This window comes from Babylonia areolata, chromosome 24 (assembly GCF_041734735.1).
Source record: "Babylonia areolata isolate BAREFJ2019XMU chromosome 24, ASM4173473v1, whole genome shotgun sequence".
Lineage (NCBI taxonomy): Eukaryota > Metazoa > Mollusca > Gastropoda > Neogastropoda > Buccinidae > Babylonia > Babylonia areolata.
In genome coordinates, this window is record NC_134899.1 from 41,837,050 (window position 1) to 41,857,727 (window position 20,678).

The 20,678-nt window shown below is 42.8% G+C and overlaps 2 protein-coding genes across 7 annotated transcripts in view; both read left to right on the plus strand.

The window, feature by feature from the left end:
- The window catches only part of LOC143298937 (uncharacterized), a 53,330-nt gene that overhangs the window by 31,121 nt on the left and 1,531 nt on the right, over positions 1-20,678 (plus strand). For 3 of the 6 annotated variants that reach the window (XM_076611969.1, XM_076611974.1, XM_076611975.1), the window contains 10 exons: positions 62-123; positions 437-593; positions 1,059-1,164; positions 1,729-1,850; positions 3,909-4,086; positions 5,217-5,396; positions 6,441-6,609; positions 11,333-11,421; positions 12,947-13,036; positions 16,144-20,562. In XM_076611969.1, the coding sequence (XP_076468084.1) occupies positions 62-123; positions 437-593; positions 1,059-1,164; positions 1,729-1,850; positions 3,909-4,086; positions 5,217-5,396; positions 6,441-6,609; positions 11,333-11,421; positions 12,947-13,036; positions 16,144-16,512 (1,522 nt within the window). In that variant the 3' untranslated portion in view covers positions 16,513-20,562. The remainder of the gene's footprint in view (positions 1-61; positions 124-436; positions 594-1,058; positions 1,165-1,728; positions 1,851-3,908; positions 4,087-5,216; positions 5,397-6,440; positions 6,610-11,332; positions 11,422-12,946; positions 13,037-16,143; positions 20,563-20,678) is intronic. The other 3 variants (XM_076611970.1, XM_076611971.1, XM_076611972.1) reach the window with 3 other exon arrangements.
- Positions 7,936-10,766, plus strand: LOC143298938 (uncharacterized). Its single transcript, XM_076611976.1, has 2 exons — positions 7,936-8,168; positions 8,595-10,766. Exon 2 carries the CDS (start codon positions 8,625-8,627, stop codon positions 10,119-10,121), a length of 1,497 nt encoding a protein of 498 aa, XP_076468091.1. The 5' UTR covers positions 7,936-8,168; positions 8,595-8,624; the 3' UTR covers positions 10,122-10,766.

Genomic DNA, 20,678 nt, shown 5'->3' on the forward strand with positions numbered 1-20,678 from the left:
AGCACTGAAGAATTTGGGAGTAGTTTAACAATGAACTTACCTGTGCTTCCCCCCCTTTCAGGAGTGGTGACAAGGATGAAATCGTCAAAGACTGGAAAACAAGATCACGTGGAGGAGAAGGAGGTAAGACCTGAGATCTGTGTTTTTGTTTGTTGCTGGAAGTCTGTCATGGGATAAAAAAACGAAAGTAAAGTGAGAGCAAAGCCACAGCATCTTGTGTGTGGACTGTATAATGTTTGTTGTGAGCGTGTTCATTCGGTATGCAATGAATTCATTGATGTTGATACTTATATGGTACGTATCCGCAGAGTCCAGGCTCTAAGCACTTTACAAATACTGCCTATCCTTAGAGTCCTGTGCCAAGCACAAGTCACAGTGGGTGTTAATTCACAGTCCTAGTGGCCATTAACCTATAACCTGAACTGTGTCATGTCAGACGATTGGCCAGTGGACCTGGACCTACCCCAGGCGGTGAGCGACGAGTGGTGGGCAGAATATGTGAAGGAGGAGGACCAGAACAAGATGGAGCACAGCGGCAAACTGGTGCTGCTCTTCGACATCCTCCGCATGTGTGAGGAGATCGGGGACAAAGTGTCAGTGGAGGTTTTGGCTGTCTCTGTTCGTGTGTGTGTGTATGTGTGCGTTTGTGCGTGTGTGTGTGAGCGCATGCGTGTATGTGTGCAGGAAATGTGTGTATGTGTCTGGGTGTGTGTGTGTGTGAATATGGATATTGTTTGGCTGATGAGACGTAAAGGGGCTGAGGAGGGGAAAGAGGAATGTTGGTTGCAGCAATGGAAAGAATATTTTCAGTTCCACACTTTGGGTAGAAAACGTTGGTTTAAAAAAAAAAAAGAAAAAAAAAAAGAAAAGAAAATTGAGTCTAGAAAATGCTTTTGAGGATCTTAGAAGAACTGATTTGTTCTTGTACAATATGTTATTGTATCCTGGGGAGAAATGTGTGTTTCCCTGCACAGTTCATTTGTTTATTCATGACCTACGAGAGTGAGTCCTGTTCAGAGACACATCTGTTAATTTGCTGTTTCCACTTCTCCTTGCAGACTGATCTTCAGTCAGAGTTTGCTGTCATTGGACATCATTGAGTATTTCCTAGAGCATGTGGATTCCAAGTTTACAGCAGAAACACAGGATAAGCCTGAAGAAGAGGTGTGTGCATGTGTGTGTGTTATGTGTATGCATGCTAGTGTTTGTGTGTGTGATATATATTTTTGTGTCCATAGGGTATGCATGTATGTGTGTGTGAGAGAGAGAGAGAGAGAGAGAGAGAGAGAGAGAACTGTATGTACTGGACGATTGAGAGCAAAACTCATGTGTTGTACTTAACATTTAATGTCGTATATTTAGCCTCCTACCCCACTGCCCAAGTCAAGGTACATCTGCCCAAGTCAAGGTACATCTGCTATCATACTGGAAAATGCCACTGCATATTACACTGCAAGGAGATGGAAGATCCCATTCTGTTCCCACTGCTTGATTATCAGCTGGTTACATATTTGATTACTATACGAAGCAGAACTGGTCAAATTACTCGGGAGATGATGACAAATCTTTTTCTACCCTGAACCTTATATATTCATCATGGCATTATTAAATGATCAAGTGTAGGAGTTATTCTGTGTAGTTTACATTTTTAATTGAGGAATTTTGCAGTTAATTATACAAACTCTATGTTGTTATTTTAAAGATATTTTGTTGTTCTTTTTCCTTCAGTTGAAGGAGGAGTTTGGAAAGCGATGGACCAAGGGAGAAGACTACTTCCGCCTGGACGGGTCCACCAGCGCTCAGATGAGACAGCACTGGGCGGGCGTCTTCAATGACCCAGAAAACCACCGGTGCGTGTGCACTTGTGTGTGTGTGTGTCTTGGTTGGGGCAGCCACCTTCCCATGCTGCAGTTATTCACTTGATGTTTTCTGTTCGCCGGAGAGGGTGCAGGAGGTGGTGGAGGTCTGGAGTCGACCGGAGGAAGCGAAGGAAGTGGAGGAGGCGGCGGGTTGGCGTTGATGAGAGGGCCAGAAATAGAGGGCCCAGAGTGTCCGTGAATTGATTGCGATCGCGCCTTAATTTTAGCCTGATCTCCCAATTGAACCATATAATTATGTGACCTGGTTCAAGACAAAATTTGACAAAAAACAAGAACGCCAGAGAATTGACAGACAGACAGAAAATACGAAAAAACTTAGCCGTATGGAGAGCACAGGAACAGGAGTCATAATGGCTGCCAGAAAAAGAGGGCGCTAGCCAGCGGGACAAAGAGGAGGTTATCGGCCGTAGTTTCTTTTTCTCCGTATAGGCGGATAGTAGTTTGCACAGGACAGGAATGTCAGACCCCTGCCGGAGTCTGCACTAGTTGGGTCACGGTAAGTATGGTAATTTTAGTAAGAAAATTTCCTTTTTGTTCTGAAAACAAGGGCAGTCTGTTGCTGCTTCGTTGTGTGTGTATGTGGTGGGGAGTGTGTGGGGAGGAAGGAGGAGGGGGGGGGGGTCTGGTTGTGTGTGTGTCTGGTTGTTGGTGTCCAAGTCTAGGAGCAGTTGTGGGTGTGCGTGTGCACGGTCCCACTTAAGCATGGCCTGGAAATAATACCTTAAGACTGGCAGGTTTTTTTTTTTTTTGTAAAAGATCACATGAGCAGCATCACCGTGTGAAGTGTGAATGATGTCAGTCACTGTGTTGTTTGTCACTGCAGGGTGGTGGTTAACGTTTTGTGAAGTGTGAATGATATCAGTCACTGTGCTGTTTGTCACTGCATGGTGGTGGTTAACATTTTGTGAAGTGTGAATGATGTCCGTCACTGTGCTGTTTGTGGCTGTGGGGTGGTGGTTAACGCTTTGTGAAGTGTGAATGATGTCAGTCACTGTATTGTTTGTGGCTGCAGGGTGGTGGTTAACTTTTTGTGAAGTGTGAATGATGTCAGTCACTGTGCTGTTTGTGGCTGCAGGGTGGTGGTTAACTTTTTGTGAAGTGTGAATGATGTCAGTCACTGTGTTGTTTGTCACTGCAGGGTGGTGGTTAACGTTTTGTGAAGTGTGAATGACATCAGTCACTGTGCTGTTTGTGGGTGTAGGGTGGTGGTTAACACTTTGTGAAGTGTGAATGACATCAGTCACTGTGCTGTTTGTGGGTGTAGGGTGGTGGTTAACACTTTGTGAAGTGTGAATGACATCAGTCACTGTGCTGTTTGTGGGTGTAGGGTGGTGGTTAACACTTTGTGAAGTGTGAATGATGTCAGTTGCTGTGTTGTTTGTCACTGCAGGGTGGTGGTTAACGTTTTGTGAAGTGTGAATGACATCAGTCACTGTGCTGTTTGTGGGTGTAGGGTGGTGGTTAACACTTTGTGAAGTGTGAATGACATCAGTCACTGTGCTGTTTGTGGGTGTAGGGTGGTGGTTAACACTTTGTGAAGTGTGAATGATGTCAGTTGCTGTGTTTTTTGTGGCTGCAGGGTGGTGGTTAACTTTTTGTGAAGTTTGAATTATGTCAGTCGCTGTGTTTTTTGTGGCTGCAGGGTGGTGGTTAACTTTTTGTGAAGTGTGAACGATGTCAGTCACTGCATTGTTTGTGGCTGCACGGTGGTTATTAACGTTTTGTGAAGTGTGAATGACGTCAGTTACTGTGTTGTTTGTCACTGCACGGTGGTGGTTAACTTTTTGTGAAGTGTGAACGATGTCAGTCACTGCATTGTTTGTGGCTGCACGGTGGTTATTAATGTTTTGTGAAGTGTGAATGACGTCAGTCACTGTGTTGTTTGTCACTGCACGGTGGTGGTTAACTTTTGGTGAAGTGTGTTTGAACGATGTTAGTCACTGTGCTGTTTGTGGCTGTGGGGTGTTCGTTAATGTTTTGTGAAGTGTGTTTGAATGATGTCAGTCACTGTGCTTTTTGTGGCTGCAGGTCCAGACTATTCCTGATCTCCACACGGGCAGGAGGTTTGGGAATCAACCTGGTGGGGGCCAACCGGGTCATCATTTTTGATGCCTCCTGGAACCCCTCCCATGACGTGCAGTCCATTTTCCGAGTGTATCGCTTCGGTCAGGTTAAACCCTGCTACATCTACAGGTTCATGGCACAGGTGAGAAGGCTTTGTTCTTGGTTACAGCTTTGGTTGGTTGTGGATTTAGGTGCTGTGTTTTTTTGTTTTTTTTTAAGGAAGTTGAAAATAGTGTAAACCCCAAATCATTAGAAATTGTCAAAAATCATTAAGATAAACAAAACAAGGAAAACACACCCAAAACAACAAACAAAAAAAAGGACAATTTAGTATGCCAAACACTACCTTGAAGGTGTGTTTAAAAGCAAAATAGAATTATGGATTTTAGCTTTCTCATTTGTAAACAACAAAACAAACATGGAAAACACTTTCTCCAATACATCTGCTGAAAGAAAAATAATGTATAATTAATGAAGGTGTTATGAGACGACTGGAGAGTTCCACGTCCATCTTGGATCTTGTGCATGTGCATCTTAACTTTTACGCAAAATTTGAGCAGTGCCAAAAGTGATCGACATAGATAAAAGCAGCAAACATGTGCTGTCTTCCATTTCTTCAGTTGACAGCCTCCATTGCTTCAACCAAACTGTAGTCAATGAAGTGCCATCTTATGCACACACAAAAAAAGAGCCATAAATCGAGAAAAAAAAAAGAAGCCTGCTGTTTCACACGTTCTCCCTCTCACGATCGCCTTTGTTGCTCGAAATTTCACAGAGCCAATAAATTTTGAGAGCACAGATCATGTGACATGCCTCTATAAGTCATGCCAGGATGGAACTCTCCAGTCGTCTGTTGACAGTTTGACCTTTGAAAGAAGGTGGCAGAATGGTTAAGACACTCACCTGCCTAGGTAGAAAGCCGTGAGGGTGTGGGTACGAATCCCGCTCTTGCCATTTCTTCCAAGTTTGACTGGAAAATCAAACTGAGCATCTAGTCATTTGGATGAGATGATAAAGCGAGGTCACGTGTGCAGCATGCACTTGGCACACTGAAAAAGAACCCGTGGCAACAAAAGTGTTGTCCTCAGGCAAAATTATGTAAAAAGAAATCCACTGTGATGGGTACACAAATATACAATCATGCACTGAAGGCCTGACAAGCGTGTTGGGTTAATCTTCTTAGCAGATGTGGATTAGTGTACATGGATTTGTCCGAACGCATAGACGTCTCCTTGAGAAAGTAAGACTGAAACTGAAAAACTGTGACCTCAGGGCACGATGGAGGAGAAGATCTACGACCGCCAGGTGACAAAGCTGTCGCTGTCACAGCGTGTGGTGGATGAACACCAGGTGGAGCGACACTTCACTGCCGCAGACCTGGCTGAGCTGTACGCCTTCAAGCCTGACCACCTCTCTGACAAGGACGAGGAAGAGACGCTCATGTTGCCCAAGGTGTGTGTGTGTGTGTATGTGTGTGTGGTGTATTGTGTATGTTTGTGTGTTGGGGGGGAGGGGGGGTTGGGGTTGGCAAATTGTACGTCTTCAAGCCTGATCGCCTCTCCGACAAGGATGAGGAAAAGGAGATGCTCATGCTGCCCAAGGTTTGTGTGTGTGTGTGTGAAGTGTAGTGTTGTGTTGAGTGTATGTAGTTTGTTGTGCTGTGAGTGTGTGTGTGTGTGTGTTGACTGATAGGAGGGTAGGTGGGGTGGGGGAGGAGAAAGAACGTTGCCAAAAGGATGTTGCCAAAGAGGAAGAATGTTATTCTTATTATGCAGGACATGCTACTGATGGAAAAAGACACTTATAATGATGATAATGATTATTATTATTAAGGATTTACTACTGGGCGAGATAGATATTAATTATTATTATTATTTTATTCTTATGATTATTATTCAGGACATGTTACATGCGGAAGTAGACATTTATAATGATTAGTATTTTCATCATTAGTGTTATTATGCAAGATGTGCTATTGGCAGAAATAGACATTTATTATGATCATGCTTTTAATGATTATTATGATTAGTATTTTCATCATTAGTATTGTTATTCAAGATGTGTTACTGACGAAAATAGACATTTCACAAGATCATGCTTTTGATGATTAATTTATGATGATAAGCGTTTTCATCATTAGTATTAATATTCAAGATACGCTAGTGGCAGAAATAGACATTTATTAAGATCATGCTTTTAATGATTATGATGTTTAGTATTTTCGTCATTAGTGTTATTATTCAAGGTGGGCTACTGATGGAAATAGACATCTGTTAAGATCATGCTTTTCATGGTTATGATAATTCAGGATGTACTTTCATCATTAATATTTTTGTTTAAGATGTGCTACTGGCGGAAATAGACATTTATTAAGATTGTGCTTTTAATGATTATGATAAATCAGAATGTACTACTGGTGTACTATTATTCAAGATGTGCTACTGGCAGAAATAGACATTTATTAAGATCATGCTTTCAATGATTATGCTAATTCAGGATGTACTACTGGCGGAGATAGTGTCTGGGGACCAGAAGGACTGGTTTGTGGCGCTGCATGAACACGACTCTTTGCTGGAGAACCTTGTGGAGCAGGAGCTGACGGAGGAGGAGAAGAAAGCGGCCTGGGAGGAGTACGAGAATGAGAAGAAGGGGCTACGTATGAATGGTGAGGGGGCTGGCTGCATGGGGGTTGGGGCGGATTGGGGGATGGGGGGGGGGCGGGGGGGGGGGGGGTCCAGCAGTCTATTGAGACATTCCATTTGAGGGAAGCAGAGAAAATGTATTGAGAAGGAAACTGAACTCGTGACAAGTCTGTTCTGTAACCATTGCTGCTGAAGGTTAAGACTGTAAAATTTCTTTAAAGTTTCAAAATTGACTCAAATTACAATTTATGACTTTGAAAAAGTGTGTTTGGTTTCAGTTTTGTAATAACAGAACATTATCATGATGATGGTGTTTAAAAAAAAAAAAAAAAAAAAGGACTGGCATTGTTGTGTTGGCGATTCATGGAATAAGCAAATAATAATGGAAATTTTTATCATGATAATGGTGGTAAAAAAAGAAAGGACAAGCATTGTTGTTTCGGCGATTCATGGAATAAACAGATAATAATGGAACATTATCATGATAATGGTGGTAAAGAAAGAAAGGACAAGCATTGTTGTGTCGGTGATTCATGGAATAAGCAAATAATAATGGAACATTATCATGATAATGGTGGTAAAAAAAGAAAGGACTAGCATTGTTGTGTGGTTATTGTGTTGTGACAAGCACAATAGCTGAGTGGTTAAGGTGGACCACAGCATAGGTTTTTCACCAAAAATCATTAAAAAACGTGTTTTGGGATTATACTTGTATTTGGTCAAACAATGTCTCTTCTTTGCATTTCTGTCAACCATTTTGCTCAATTTGACCGATTTCATTGCAAATAAAAACATTTTCTGACCTGGGTGTGTGTGAAGTTTGAGCGAATGTGACAAAAAACTCGAAGTTTGCATCGATTTGGACAGCCTGGTGCTCGCGATCTGGTTTGGAAACCCCATCTTGTTTGGTATCAGTGTGAAGGTCATTCACCGGTCTGTCTTCTCATTGCCATTTTCTGTGGAAAATTCCACTCACGGAAACACACGAAGAGCAAATCCGAAGGAACCCGAGAGGCATTTTTTAGGGGTTGTGGCTGAGTCGAGGTTTCTGATTGGCTTGTCGGAGTAAAAAAATAGCCCATTGGCCCAATCGGTCATGTGACTTTTTCCAAGATGGCGTCTGTTTTCATCACGGTTTCAATCGACACACCAGTTGCCTAAGATTTTGATCGAAATTTTCTATTAAAAGTCACGGACAATGCCAAGACACGCTGGAAAGAAGTTTAGGACTGTCTTTGCATTCGGCAAAAAGAAGAGAAAGCGAAAGATTACAACACAAGCTGAAAAAAAGTCTGCTGAAACAGCGACCGACTTAGCGGTGCCTTCGACATCGACCGACGTCAGTGAAAGCACGCCGCTTCTCAGTTCGAAGAGAAAATTGGACGTTTTCACCAGAAAACATGTGTGTACGGGTGACAGTGACTCCAGTTCAGACGAAGAACCACCGTCAAAAAAAAGTGCATCAGTTCCCGAAGTACAACTTCGCTCGGGACAGCCACAGTCCTCACAGAACATCATCGTTGATGTGTCAACATTGGACTGCTTGGTGTCGTCAGTTCATTGTGGAAAATGCATATCAAAGGTTTGTGGAAAATAATATAATAGTCTACAGATATATAATATTTAATAAATATAATATAGTATTCTATTTTATTTCATGAGTTTTTGTTTTGTTTCATAGCAAAAAAAAAAAAAAAAGAAAGAAAAAAAGCCATCAGAATACCTTTCTTCTTCTTTTTTTGTGAGCCCATTGATTTACTTCTTCTTTTTTTCAAGTTCTTTGATTTTTGTTTTCAGAGGCAGTTTTTATTTTTCTCAAGTATTGAAATACTTTTCCAAGTAATATTTCTGTGGATTTTTACTGAGTCTGACATACTGTCAGTGTGTGTGTATGTGTGTGTGTGTAAAAAAAACTGTCAGTCTGAGTCTCTTTATTCTCTCTCTTTCTCTCTCTCTCTCATTCTTTCTCTTGTACCTTCAGTTCTCACACATTTGATTTTTTTTTCAGGTCTCTGTATTTGAAGATGAGACAAAGAGGATGGGGTCAGCATGCAGTCTGGAGGTGAGGTGTGTTTCCTGTGGCGCTGTGATTCCAGGGACACAGACCATGACATCGCTGAAGACGGGGACTGTCTTCACAGGTTTTGACATCAACCGTCGCCTTGTTGCTGCTGCTTCTGCAACTGGGATTGGCTACACCCAGCTATGCCGTTTTTTTGGTATGGTGAATATGCCACGACCCATGCACCAAAAAACATGGCTTCACTACCAAAAAAAATATAGTGAGGGTGCAAGCAGAGCAGCCAGCACACACCTGCAGGATGCAGCTCACCATGTGCGGGAAGCCTATGCAGAGATGGGTCTAGGTCAGCCATCAGATGATGGCTGCTTGGACATCTCTGTCTCTTTTGATGGCAGTTGGCATCGGAGAGGAAGGACTTCCCACAACGGAATTGCCACTGTCATCGAAATTTTTAGTGGACTTATCCTGGACTATGCTGTGTTGAGCAATTACTGCCAGGCTTGTGAGCAAGGCCCTGCTGAAGACGATCCAGGATATGCTGAATGGTGGGAGAAACATGAACCCGACTGTCAAAAGAACTGCAGCTGTTCTTCTGCTGCCATGGAGACCCAAGCAGCTGTCATCATGTTTGGAAGGTCGGTGGAGCTGCACAACTTCAGATACAAGCATCTGCTTGGAGATGGGGATGCGAAGGCTCATGCTGCGGTCAACGAGTCAGCTCCATATGGCGATGGCTTTTTGGTGGAAAAGATTGAGTGCGTGAACCATGTCACGAAAAGGATGGGCACAGCGCTACGAAATCTAGTCGAAAAACAAAAAGCCATCAAGCAGCCCATAGGAGGAAGAGGGAAGCTGACAGAAAAAAGGATAAAGCAGCTCACCAACTACTATGGACGGGCTATAAAAGACCACGCAGGGGACCTCAGCAAAATGGAGCAGGCAGTGTGGGCATCATTTTTCCACACAATTAGCACCGATGATGATCCCCATCACCTGCGATGTCCAGCAGGAAAGGATTCCTGGTGCTTCTTTAGAAGAGCTGAGGCCAACAACCAACCACCAAGACCCCACACAAATCCCCTCCCACGTGACCTCGTTGATGCGCTTGTACCGGTCTACAAACGCCTTGGTGACCCCCAACTTTTGGAGCGCTGTCTGGCTGGAAAGACTCAAAATTCTAATGAGTCTTTCCATTCCATGGTGTGGAGGACATGTCCGAAGGAGCGATGGGCTGGCCTCCGTACAGTCCACTCTGCTGTGGCAGTCTGCGTTCAGCGATACAATGAGGGATCTACCGCCCTTCTGGATGTGCTTGCTGAACTGGATCTTGTGGCTGGGAGCAATGCAGAGATGTTTGCAGAGAAATCAGATATGCTCAGGGTCAAAACAGCAACCAGAAAATCCTCTGACAGAGCAAAACAAAAGAGGAAAAAAATTGAAACTGTGAGACGTCAGGAACGTGAACATCGACGGGCAGATGAGGGAGAAGTATACGCCCCAGGAGCATTTTGAACAATCAAGTAACTGAAAAAAACTCTCTCTCACCACTTAGTGATATTGGCCAAGTGCTATTTTCCTGTGTATTATTTTTTTAGTGTGTAACTATGGGTTGCAGTTTGTGAGTTCTCAACACAATCTTTGAAGGCGTTTTTCTCAAAAGTTGAATTTCTGCTGCAGGTGCGTCAGTGGCCCACGTGTAACAATTGATACAGTGAAAATATTATCATAAAATTAGGTACACTGATGTAAAAATGTGTGCTGAGTGCAATGAACATAGTTAGAACTCTCTACCTCTAGTAGTTTTTTTCATAGCAAGTGACTAAAGCATACAAACGTGAATGCATAATTTTATGCGTTTTTGACAAGACAGAGAACAATGCTTGTGGACAATGGGCATCTGCTTTTGTGATCATTGCACTAAATGATGTCAAAACAAACTGTGGAAATGATGAGAATCATTATGTAATGCATGTGTTTAGTGCTGCAAATGGGCCAAATAACCGTGTGTATTTTTATGATAAAATTATCATATCTTCATATCTGTTTGACTTATAATCTTCAAACTTAGCACAGATGTCTATATTAACATCCTGAGTATGTGTACCAAATTTCATGCAGATATCTTTAGTAGTTCCTGAGAAACAAAAATTAGCTAAAAATGACACAGTGGTCCACCTTAAAGCGTCAGACTTTTAGTCTGAGGGTCCTGGCTTAGAATTTTGGTAATGGTGCCTTGTGGGTAAAGAGTGGAGTTTTTTCTGATCTCCCAGGTCAACATATGTGCAGACTTGCTTGTGCCTTAACCCCCCTCATGTGTATACATAAGCAGAAAATCAGATATGCATGTTAAAGATCCTGTAATCCATGTCAGCTTTTGGTGGGTTATGGAAACAAGAACATACCCAGCATGCACACCCCTGAAAATGGAGTATGTGTGCCAGTGTGGCGGAGTAAATAAACAAAATGGTCATACAAATAAAATGATACATGTCTGTCCGAGTGTGTGTGTGTGCGTGCCTGAAATCTGATTGAATGACACAGGAAACAAATGCTGAGCGCCCAATGGCAGCCATCAGTTGGCTCTACCCAGGGAAGGCAGCCTGTTGTGCAAATGACTCCATATTTGTAAAGCGCTTAGTGCTTGGTCGAGGATAGGCGCTATATAAGTATCCATGTCAGTATGTGTGGGTGATTGATGGAATAAATTATGACTGTGTGTGCAGTGTCCCCCATGGGGCAAGGTGGCTTTGGCCTGGGAAACTACCTCAGCCAGGAGTTCCTGCTGCAGACTGCCAGGGACCTGAGAGAACGGGTACGCCTTTCAATTGGTTCAAACCCTTGCCTGCAGAATGTTTTAATAACTCTGTCATTCCTGTGTGCTGAGGGAAAAAATCTGGGATTTTACCAAAGTGCCAAAAAAAGAAAGAAAAAAAAAGTGCACTTCTACCACAAATACGAAGGAATCTGCTTTGAAATTTTGCATGATGATTGCATTATACATTGTACTTTTGACAGATGATAAAGTTATTATGATACCATTATATATTTGTTGTTATTTTTGTTTCCATTATATGTTTGTTGTTGTTTTGTTTTTAAACCTGAGTCAAACTATATTTCCATGAATTTGACTGGTTAAGAATTGTCTGCATCACAGTTCGTTCCAGGATTTCCAGTCAAATTTGTTTTCATTGGGTGCCTGTGGCCCAGTATTACCCCAGAATTGGAGAAAAAGAAACTGGCCAGTCGGCTGCAATTTGGCATCTGGCCAACAGATAAAGCCCCCCCACCCCCTCCCCCCTCCACACACATACACCACTCTTTCTTCCCCCCCCCCTCCACACACACACACCACTCTTTCTCTCCCTCCCCCCTCCACACACATACACCACTCTTTCTCTCCCCCCCCCTCCACACACATACACCACTCTTTCTCTCCCCCCCCCCTCCACACACATACACCACTCTTTCTCTCCCTCCCCCCTCCACATACATACACCACTCTTTCTCTCCCCCCCCCTCCACACACACACACCACTCTTTCTCTCCATCCCCCCTCCACACACACACACCACTCTTTCTCTCCCTCCCCCCTCCACACACACACACCACTCTTTCTCTCCCCCCCCTCCACACACACACACCACTCTTTCTCTCCCCCTCCCCCCTCCACACACACACACACCACTCTTTCTCTCCCTCCCCCCTCCACACACACACACACCACTCTTTCTCTCCCTCCCCCCTCCACACACACACACACCACTCTTTCTCCCCCCTCCCCCCTCCACACACATACACCACTCTTTCTCTCCCTCCCCCCTCCACACACACACACACCACTCTTTCTCTCCCTCCCCCCTCCACACACACATACACCACTCTTTCTCTCCCTCCCCCCTCCACACACATACACCACTCTTTCTCTCCCTCCCCCCTCCACACACACATACACCACTCTTTCTCTCCCTCCCCCCTCCACACACATACACCACTCTTTCTCTCCCCTCCCCCCTCCACACACATACACCACTCTTTCTCTCCCCTCCCCCCTCCACACACAAGGGGGTGGGGGTCTATGGTTTGAACAACTCGAGAGTAGATTCTGAAAGATTTTATAGTGGAACAATGTTTTTTTCTTTGTGGAAGAGATATCCAGAACCAAGGACCGTCGTGTGCTATAGGATGGAAACTATGGGACCTGCATCTGTAATGTGACTTGGCTGTTTCTTTGCATGGTGGATGTTTTGCCTTTTTTGGATTATTTTTGTATTTATTCATCAGCAGGCTGGTTTTCACATTTGTGAAAATATGATTCTTTTTTGTTGTTGTTTGTACAGAACCCAGACATGCCTCAAGAAGTGCTGCAGATGCATCTACAACGTATTATCATGATGCAGATACGACAGCGTCAGGAAGAGCAGAGAAGGGTAAGCATGCTCTGTGCTTCTTATTTCAGAGCCTGTACTACATAACTTTCAGATTTTTTTAGCTTTAGATGTGATTTAACTTGAAAGTGTGTTAGAATCGTTGATGCTCACATAATAAAACCCTTTCAGTATCATTCAACAAAGAGCTTCATGCATGAAACACATACACACACAAACAAGGAAAGATGAAAAATGAAAATCGTTACAGGGATAGCCACCAATCTGCTTTTTCAGTGTCAGCAGAGAAAATCGCGATTCAGTTTTTCTATATGTTTTGCATGGAAAATTTTCGTTGTGCTCTTGGAAAAAGTCTGGAAAAGTGAAGAATTTTGTTTGGTCACATCTGTGGAAACCGTGGGTGTATGGTTTACCTGTGGTGGTTGTAACCTCATCTAAATCCAGATTTCTTGTTCACTTGTATGTAGCTTTGGTGACAGGAATAATATTTTGAGAGAATTGTAATGGTTCTGAAAACTTTGTAGATTGGGGTTAGACGAATGTTGGCTCTCGACACCTTCATAACCTGTTGGTTATGATGGGTTTGGGTGAGACGAATATTTGCTTTCAACAGCTTTATAACCTGTTTGTTATGATACGTTGGGGTGAGACGAATATTTGCTCTCGACAGCTTTATAACCTGTTTGTTATGATAGGTTGGGTTAGACGAAGGTGGGCTCTCGACAGCTTTATGAACTGTTAGTTATGATGGGTTGGGTTAGATGAAGGTGGGCTCTCGACAGCTTTATAAACTGTTAGTTATGATGGGTTGGGTTAGGTGAAGGTGGGCTCTCGGCAGCTTTATGAACTGTTAGTTATGATGGGTTGGGTTAGATGAAGGTGGGCTCTCAACAGCTTCATAACCTGTTGGTTATGATGAGTTGGGTTAGATGAAGGTGGGCTCTCGACAGCTTTATAAACTGCTGGTTATGATAGGTTGGGGTTAGATGGAGGTGGGCTCTCGACAGCTTTTTAAACTGCTGGTTATGATAGGTTGGGTTAAAACGAAGGTGGGCTCTCGACAGCTTTATAAGCTGCTGGTTATGATAGGTTGGAGTTAGATGGAGGTGGGCTCTCGACAGCTTTATAACCGGTTGGTAATGTCTGTGGATAACACAAGGTACCCCCAATTTTCAGATCCTAGCGATGGAAGAGCAGGTTTTTGTCAGCATATGAGTCTGGTAAACACTGTGCAGTTTCAGTTGTTTCTTGCTTGGAGATTTGCTCTACTACTTTCTTGATTTAAAGAGTTTTTTAATTTTTCAATTTTTTTTCTCTGCTGTTGGTTTTTGTTTTGTTGTACATCCTTGTTCAATATTGAGACGCCCCCCCAAAAAGTTTTTCAGATTTTTTTCTCTGCTGTTGGTTTTTGTTTTGTTGCATCCTTGTTCAACATTGAGACCATGGTTTGTTTTTGCTTCTTGTTTTATTTGAAACGTTTATATATTACCTGTGTGTTCACTTATGCAATCGCTCAAGGCCTGACAAAGTGCGTTTGGTTATGCTGCTGGTCACGCATCTGCCTGGCAGATGTGGTGTAGTGTATATGGATTAGTCAAACGCATTGACGCCTCCTTGAGAAACTGAAACTGAAACACAATTATAGAATGCCACAAGGTGGCCACAGCCATTGATGGAATGATAAATGCATGGTTTCTGGATTACAGTGCTGGTGGAAAATCAAATAACTTAGTGTAAAGGTGACGATAGTAAACATTGACACAGTGCACACTTCCACATTTAAAGATGATGTGCTAAACCCTTGACTACTGAACATTGGTGAAATCAGATTGGAGTGGCAAAGAAAAAGTGCAGTTACTACTTTCTGTGAACTTAGAAATAGTCTAATAGATTTTGCTGAAGAAAAATGCTACAGCCCGAAGAGGGAAAAAGTCCAAATAAAGAATGATGACTGACAACCTGGTCGGTACGCTGACTTGTATCTCCATGAAGTGATGAAACTTGGCTGATGGAATTCTCATTTGCTGCATTGAAGGGACTTCAAGTGCTTTACAAAAAGCTGCACCCCTCTCTCTTTCTGTATCTTTGTCTCTCCGCACACAACAAACCACCATCTGCCTATAAAAATATCCATATATGACACCCTTGCTTACACACACACAGAAGAGCTCGTATTATGCAAATGAAAAATTTCAGTTGGTCTGATAGCAAAGAAAAAAATCATGAATGCCTTGATCCACCGATCAGCTTGGACAGTGTTCTTTGTCGGGGAGCATTTAATAGCTTTTATTTCCTTTGCTAGAAACGTGTATTTGGTGAGTTGTCAGTGAGCACACTCTGTCCCTTTGTCTGGTCTTCAGGTTTTCATATTTTTTCCCACTTTACAGTGATAATTGACAGGGAATGGAAAAAAACCCCACACGAAATCTGTCATGAAAATACTGACTGAGAAAACAGTAGGACAGAGTTTAGCATAAGTGTGTGTGTGTGTGTGCTAGTGTGGGGAGGGGGATCGGTATATATATATATATGTTAAGTTTTAACGTCTGTTTATTTGTGAACATTGTGTTGTGGCTGTGGATAGTTCACTAGGTGAATTTTGGTGTGTATATGTAACACTGATGTAATGTGTCACGTTATAATGTGTTTTGTGAAGTACCTGGAGCAGTTTTCAGAGCGCAAGTATCCACCATTATTATTATTATTGTGAATATTACTATTTATTATTTATTTTATCTCCCTTGCAGTAAAGGTTATTTTTCTCCAGAACAACAAATGGAATCCATTTCCACATAGTCATCATCAGTGCTAAAAACATAAATCAGATTTCATCAAAAACTAGTGAGGCATTACACAGTAGAATTTACTTCAAGGAGTGTACATAAACACTGATAGGATCACTTCACAGGAGTTATATCGTTCATTAGTCATTATTCAATAGATTTTTTTAATAATAATTTTGCATACCCCATCTCCCAACACACACACACGCACACACACACACAGTCCTCACCCCCCACCCCTCCACACACCCACGCACCTACACGCATAAATGGTTTAAGCTAACAAAAAACGTTTGAGGGGATATGGCGTGTCTCCACCATTGTTATTTTCATCATTACTGTAACAAACCCTGACCCTGTCGACAGATGGAGATGCTGCAGCGCCAGCAGTTCATGCAGATGCAGCAGCACTACGCCCAGCTGCAGCAGCAGTACCTGCAGCAGATGGGTGGCGGGGGTGGGGGCGAGGGCGGGGGCATGTTCCCCAATGCCATGATGCACATGGCGCCGGGCCAGCGCTTCTCCCCGAGCCTCTACGCCCACATGGCCATGCCGGGACTCTCCGCCTTCCATGGTGGGGTGGCCGCTGCAGCCGCCATGGGCTCTGGGGGTTCCGGTTCGAGTCCTGGGAACTCTGGCGGCTCCTCCAGCAAGGCGGGGACGTCCAAGGAAGCATCGACGCCGTCACCGTCATCGTCATCAGAAATGACTGAGAAAGACAAGTCCAAGGAGTAAAGGCTTGTGCGGTTTTTCGGAGAAGCTGGGAGCGTTTTGGGAGATCGGAAGCTTCCATCCATTGCCTGGCCGAAAGCATTGACATCATTAGCATCAATGAGGAGATGAATATTTTTGTGACAGAAAAGAAATAACCCACAAAAGTCAGACTATTGTTCTAGTGAAAGAAGAATCTAGCCGTGTATGTGTTGTGCTTGTTGTGTTCAGTGTTGTGTACTTGGTGTTGGTGGATATAGTCAAGTGTTTTTTTTGAAATCTGTAAATATGTATGTGTAGTGGTTATCAATGATCTGTTGAACGAGGATGGTTTGAATGCCTTGAAGTGGGTAGGAACATTAAAGTAAACTGATCAACAAAAAAAAAAAAAAAAAAAGAAAAAAAAGAGAAGATTTTTAATTATATGCTTGATGAAGAATGAAAGACTTCTCCATGCTTATTGAGGAATAGAAGGAGTGAATTGAGATTATTGCAGATGGCTTCGGAATTCAGTTTTGATTATTTCTTATTTGTTTGGTTTAGTTTCTTTCAGAATTATGTCAGTGCAAATCTACATCTAGATTTTCAAACACATTTAAGTTAATTGATTGTTTTAAGTTTTTCAGAATTATCAAGTAGAACATGAGCCATTCATTGCTGGATTAAAGCGTCAACTCAAAGTCACAACCATCTAATCTCCAATATGGCTATTTTGAGACATCACCAGTTGAAAACATTCAGATGGCTAGGGAGAAGGCCTTTTTGCATAGATGTACTTAACTTTCACTTGATTTCATTTTTTAATTTTCATATCATCGATCCAAATATTGAGAAAAAAACAGTCAAACTACGCAGCTGTCAAACTGAGCGCAGTGATGGATGCCAGATGTTGGCTTGTTGCAGACCACTGTTCTGCTTAGTTAACTCCTCTCATTTCAGAGAAGTGCCTGCTTTATTAACACTCAGTCAGGGCTGCCCATGTGAGGAGGTGCTTTTTCTTCCTCTTCCCACTTAACTCTCAGAATCACTGGGGCACCGAAAAGAATCCTTTATGCAGTGTTTCTTGGACAGGTCAACTAGTGATTGGGGCATCGCACAGAATTCTTTGTGAGGTGTGTCTTGGACAGGTCAAAAAGTGATTGGGGCACTGCACAGAATCGTTTATGGGGCATGTCTTGGACATGTCAAAGAGTGATTGGGGCACCGCACAGAATCCTTTATGCAGTGTTTCTTGGACAGGTCAAAGAGTGATTGGGGCACTGAACAGAATCATTTATGCAGTGTTTCTTGGACAGGTCAAAGAGTGATTGGGGCACCGCACAGAATCATTTATGGGGTGTGTCTTGGACAGGTCAAAGAGTGATTGGGGCACCGCACAGAATCCTTTATGGGGTGTGTATTGGACAGGTCAAAGAGTGATTGGGGCACCGCACAGAATCCTTTATGGGGTGTGTCTTGGACAGGTCAAAGAGTGATTGGGGCACCGCACAGAATCCTTTATGGGGTGTGTATTGGACAGGTCAAAGAGTGATTGGGGCACCGCACAGAATCATTCATGGGGCATGTCTTGGACAGGTCAAAGAGATTGGGGCGCCGCACAGAATCATTCATGGGGCATGTCTTGGACAGGTCAAAGAGTGATTGGGGCACCGCACAGAATCGTTTATGGGGCATGTCTTGGACAGGTCAAAGAGTGATTGGGGCACCGCACAGAATCGTTTATGGGGCATGTCTTGGACAGGTCAAAGAGATTGGGGCGCCGCACAGAATCATTCATGGGGCATGTCTTGGACAGGTCAAAGAGATTGGGGCGCCGCACAGAATCATTCATGGGGCATGTCTTGGACAGGTCAAAGAGATTGGGGCGCCGCACAGAATCATTCATGGGGCATGTCTTGGACAGGTCAAAGAGATTGGGGCGCCGCACAGAATCATTTATGCAGTGTGTCTTGGACAGGTCAAAGAGTGATTGGGGCACCGCACAGAATCATTTATGGGGCGTGTCTTTGTACAGGTCAAATCGGGCAGAGCCCATCCCTCTCCAGGTTTCTTTGTTGGGTTTGCTCCCCACATGTTGCAGGTAGTGCTGGGTAACATGGATATTAACAACAAAGAAGAGCCTCTGACCTGACTGACTAACCTCTGACCTGACTGACAAGCCTCCCAAGGAAGCGTGGACACCCATCACCATCACCTTGAATAGGTTCACTGCCACAGATACCTTTCACATCTGGGCTTGCTGCTGGTTCAGATGATAATGCCAAGACGCTACAGTCTAGTGTGTGGCTCTAGCCTGATCTCATCTTCCTTTCCGTTGGAGAACTTTTTCAGACAGAATAACAGACTGCCTTCTGTGTGACTTGGCTTGCAAGACTTGTATGTAGGTCTATAACAACAACTTAAATATTTAGAAGGTATTTCTTGCTAATTTCCTAGCGTTTGAATATATCTGTGCATGTGATATATGTTCGAACTACCCAAAACTACATAAAACAAAGATAAAAAAAACCAACAAAAAAAAACAAAAGGAAGACCGAAAGTTTGGAGCTGTATGGTTGTGGCTTTGAATGGATGAAATGATACGATACTGGCATTAAACATGAATTGACAGAAGAACATGAATATTTTATGAATTCTTGCAAAATCTTCTCTCTTAGTTTTCCAGGTCTTGTGTGACTGAATGGATGAAATGATGTACTGACATTATATGTGAATTGAAAGAACAACGTTCACATCTATAAATTCTTGCAAAATCATTTTCCCTAGTTTTCCAGGTTTATTCACTTACCAACTTTCTTCTCAGATTCAGTTAATCGGTTGATTTGCTAATTTTGTTTGCAGAGACTTTAGGTTTACTTTATACAGTTTATAGGGTTTTATTTTTGTCTGCTATTTTCCAGACACATCAACCATGTGTAGACATCTAGATACTTTGCAGTTTTTCTTTGGGTTTGTTAAATCAAGCTACAAGCTTCTTCTATCTCTATATTTTTATGAAGTTAAAAACAATCTTTCTTGTGTTCCTTTGCAAACCTTGTACAGTGTTTTATGTTTTTTCCTTCTGTAAATCTCTAAAGGTCTCACAATCTGAAGAAAAGGTGGGCAATTATTTGTTTTCACAATAAGGAAATATTTTGCACTTTAATTTTTTTTTTTTTTTTTTTTGTGTGTGTGACTGAATTACATTTGAAGACTTGTTAGATGTTGGATTGTGAAGTTTTTGTTCAGACGATCTGGCATGGAGGAGAGAAATGGATGGATGAAAGCAGCTCTCTGTGACATTGCTGGGCACATTATATTTTGAAAGGGTGGTTTTCATTCATTCTCTGCAGTTTGGTTCTTATGTTGGTCGTCAGTGTGTTTACATGCGTTGAATGGGTGTGTTACATTTGGAAACCTGTCCTCATGCCCAAGCTGTTTTGTTACAGGCTGTTGAATAAATCACGTATATTGTTTAAGCGATAGCTATGCTGGGCTGCAGACAGTGGGGCTTGCTTTGTCTGTCTCATGCGCAGTTGTTTGTCCCATACTTTTTTGGGTTGTCCTGGAAGGTTTACTTTTTTTTTTTTTGCCAGTTTTCTTTGAAGTGTGACAATTTTTCCTGCTCCTATTGTATTCTTCTTTTGATAATTATCAATACTTACATAAAACCTTCAGTCAGAGACCAAGCTGTAAGCTTTTTACAGATAGGGAATCCTTTGCACAGCAGACTGCGTACCAAGCTGACAGCTGCCTTTAAGCACTTGTCATTCGTTTGCTGTGTCATTCATTGAAGCTGAAACACGTACGCACACACGCACGTGCACGCGCACGCACAAACACACACACACACACACACACATCTATCCTTGGTTTTATCTAACAGGACCTCCTTGTTGAGGGTTCCTCCCACTCTTGTTCACACAAAGTTGTTGGTATTTGGGAGACGTGATGAAGGTGGTTTTCCTGATGTGTGGATCTGCGTGGTTTTCCCAGAGTCCATGACCTGATAAGGCTCTGTGTGGTCTAGAAACATGATAAGGCCCTGTGTGGTCTATAAACATAAGGCCCTGTGCGGTCTGTAAACATGATAAGGCCCTGTGTGGTCTGTTAACATGATAAGGCCCTGTGTGGTCTGTTAACATGATAAGGCCCTGTGCGGTCTGTAAACATGATAAGGCCCTGTGCGGTCTGTAAAGAAACATGATAAG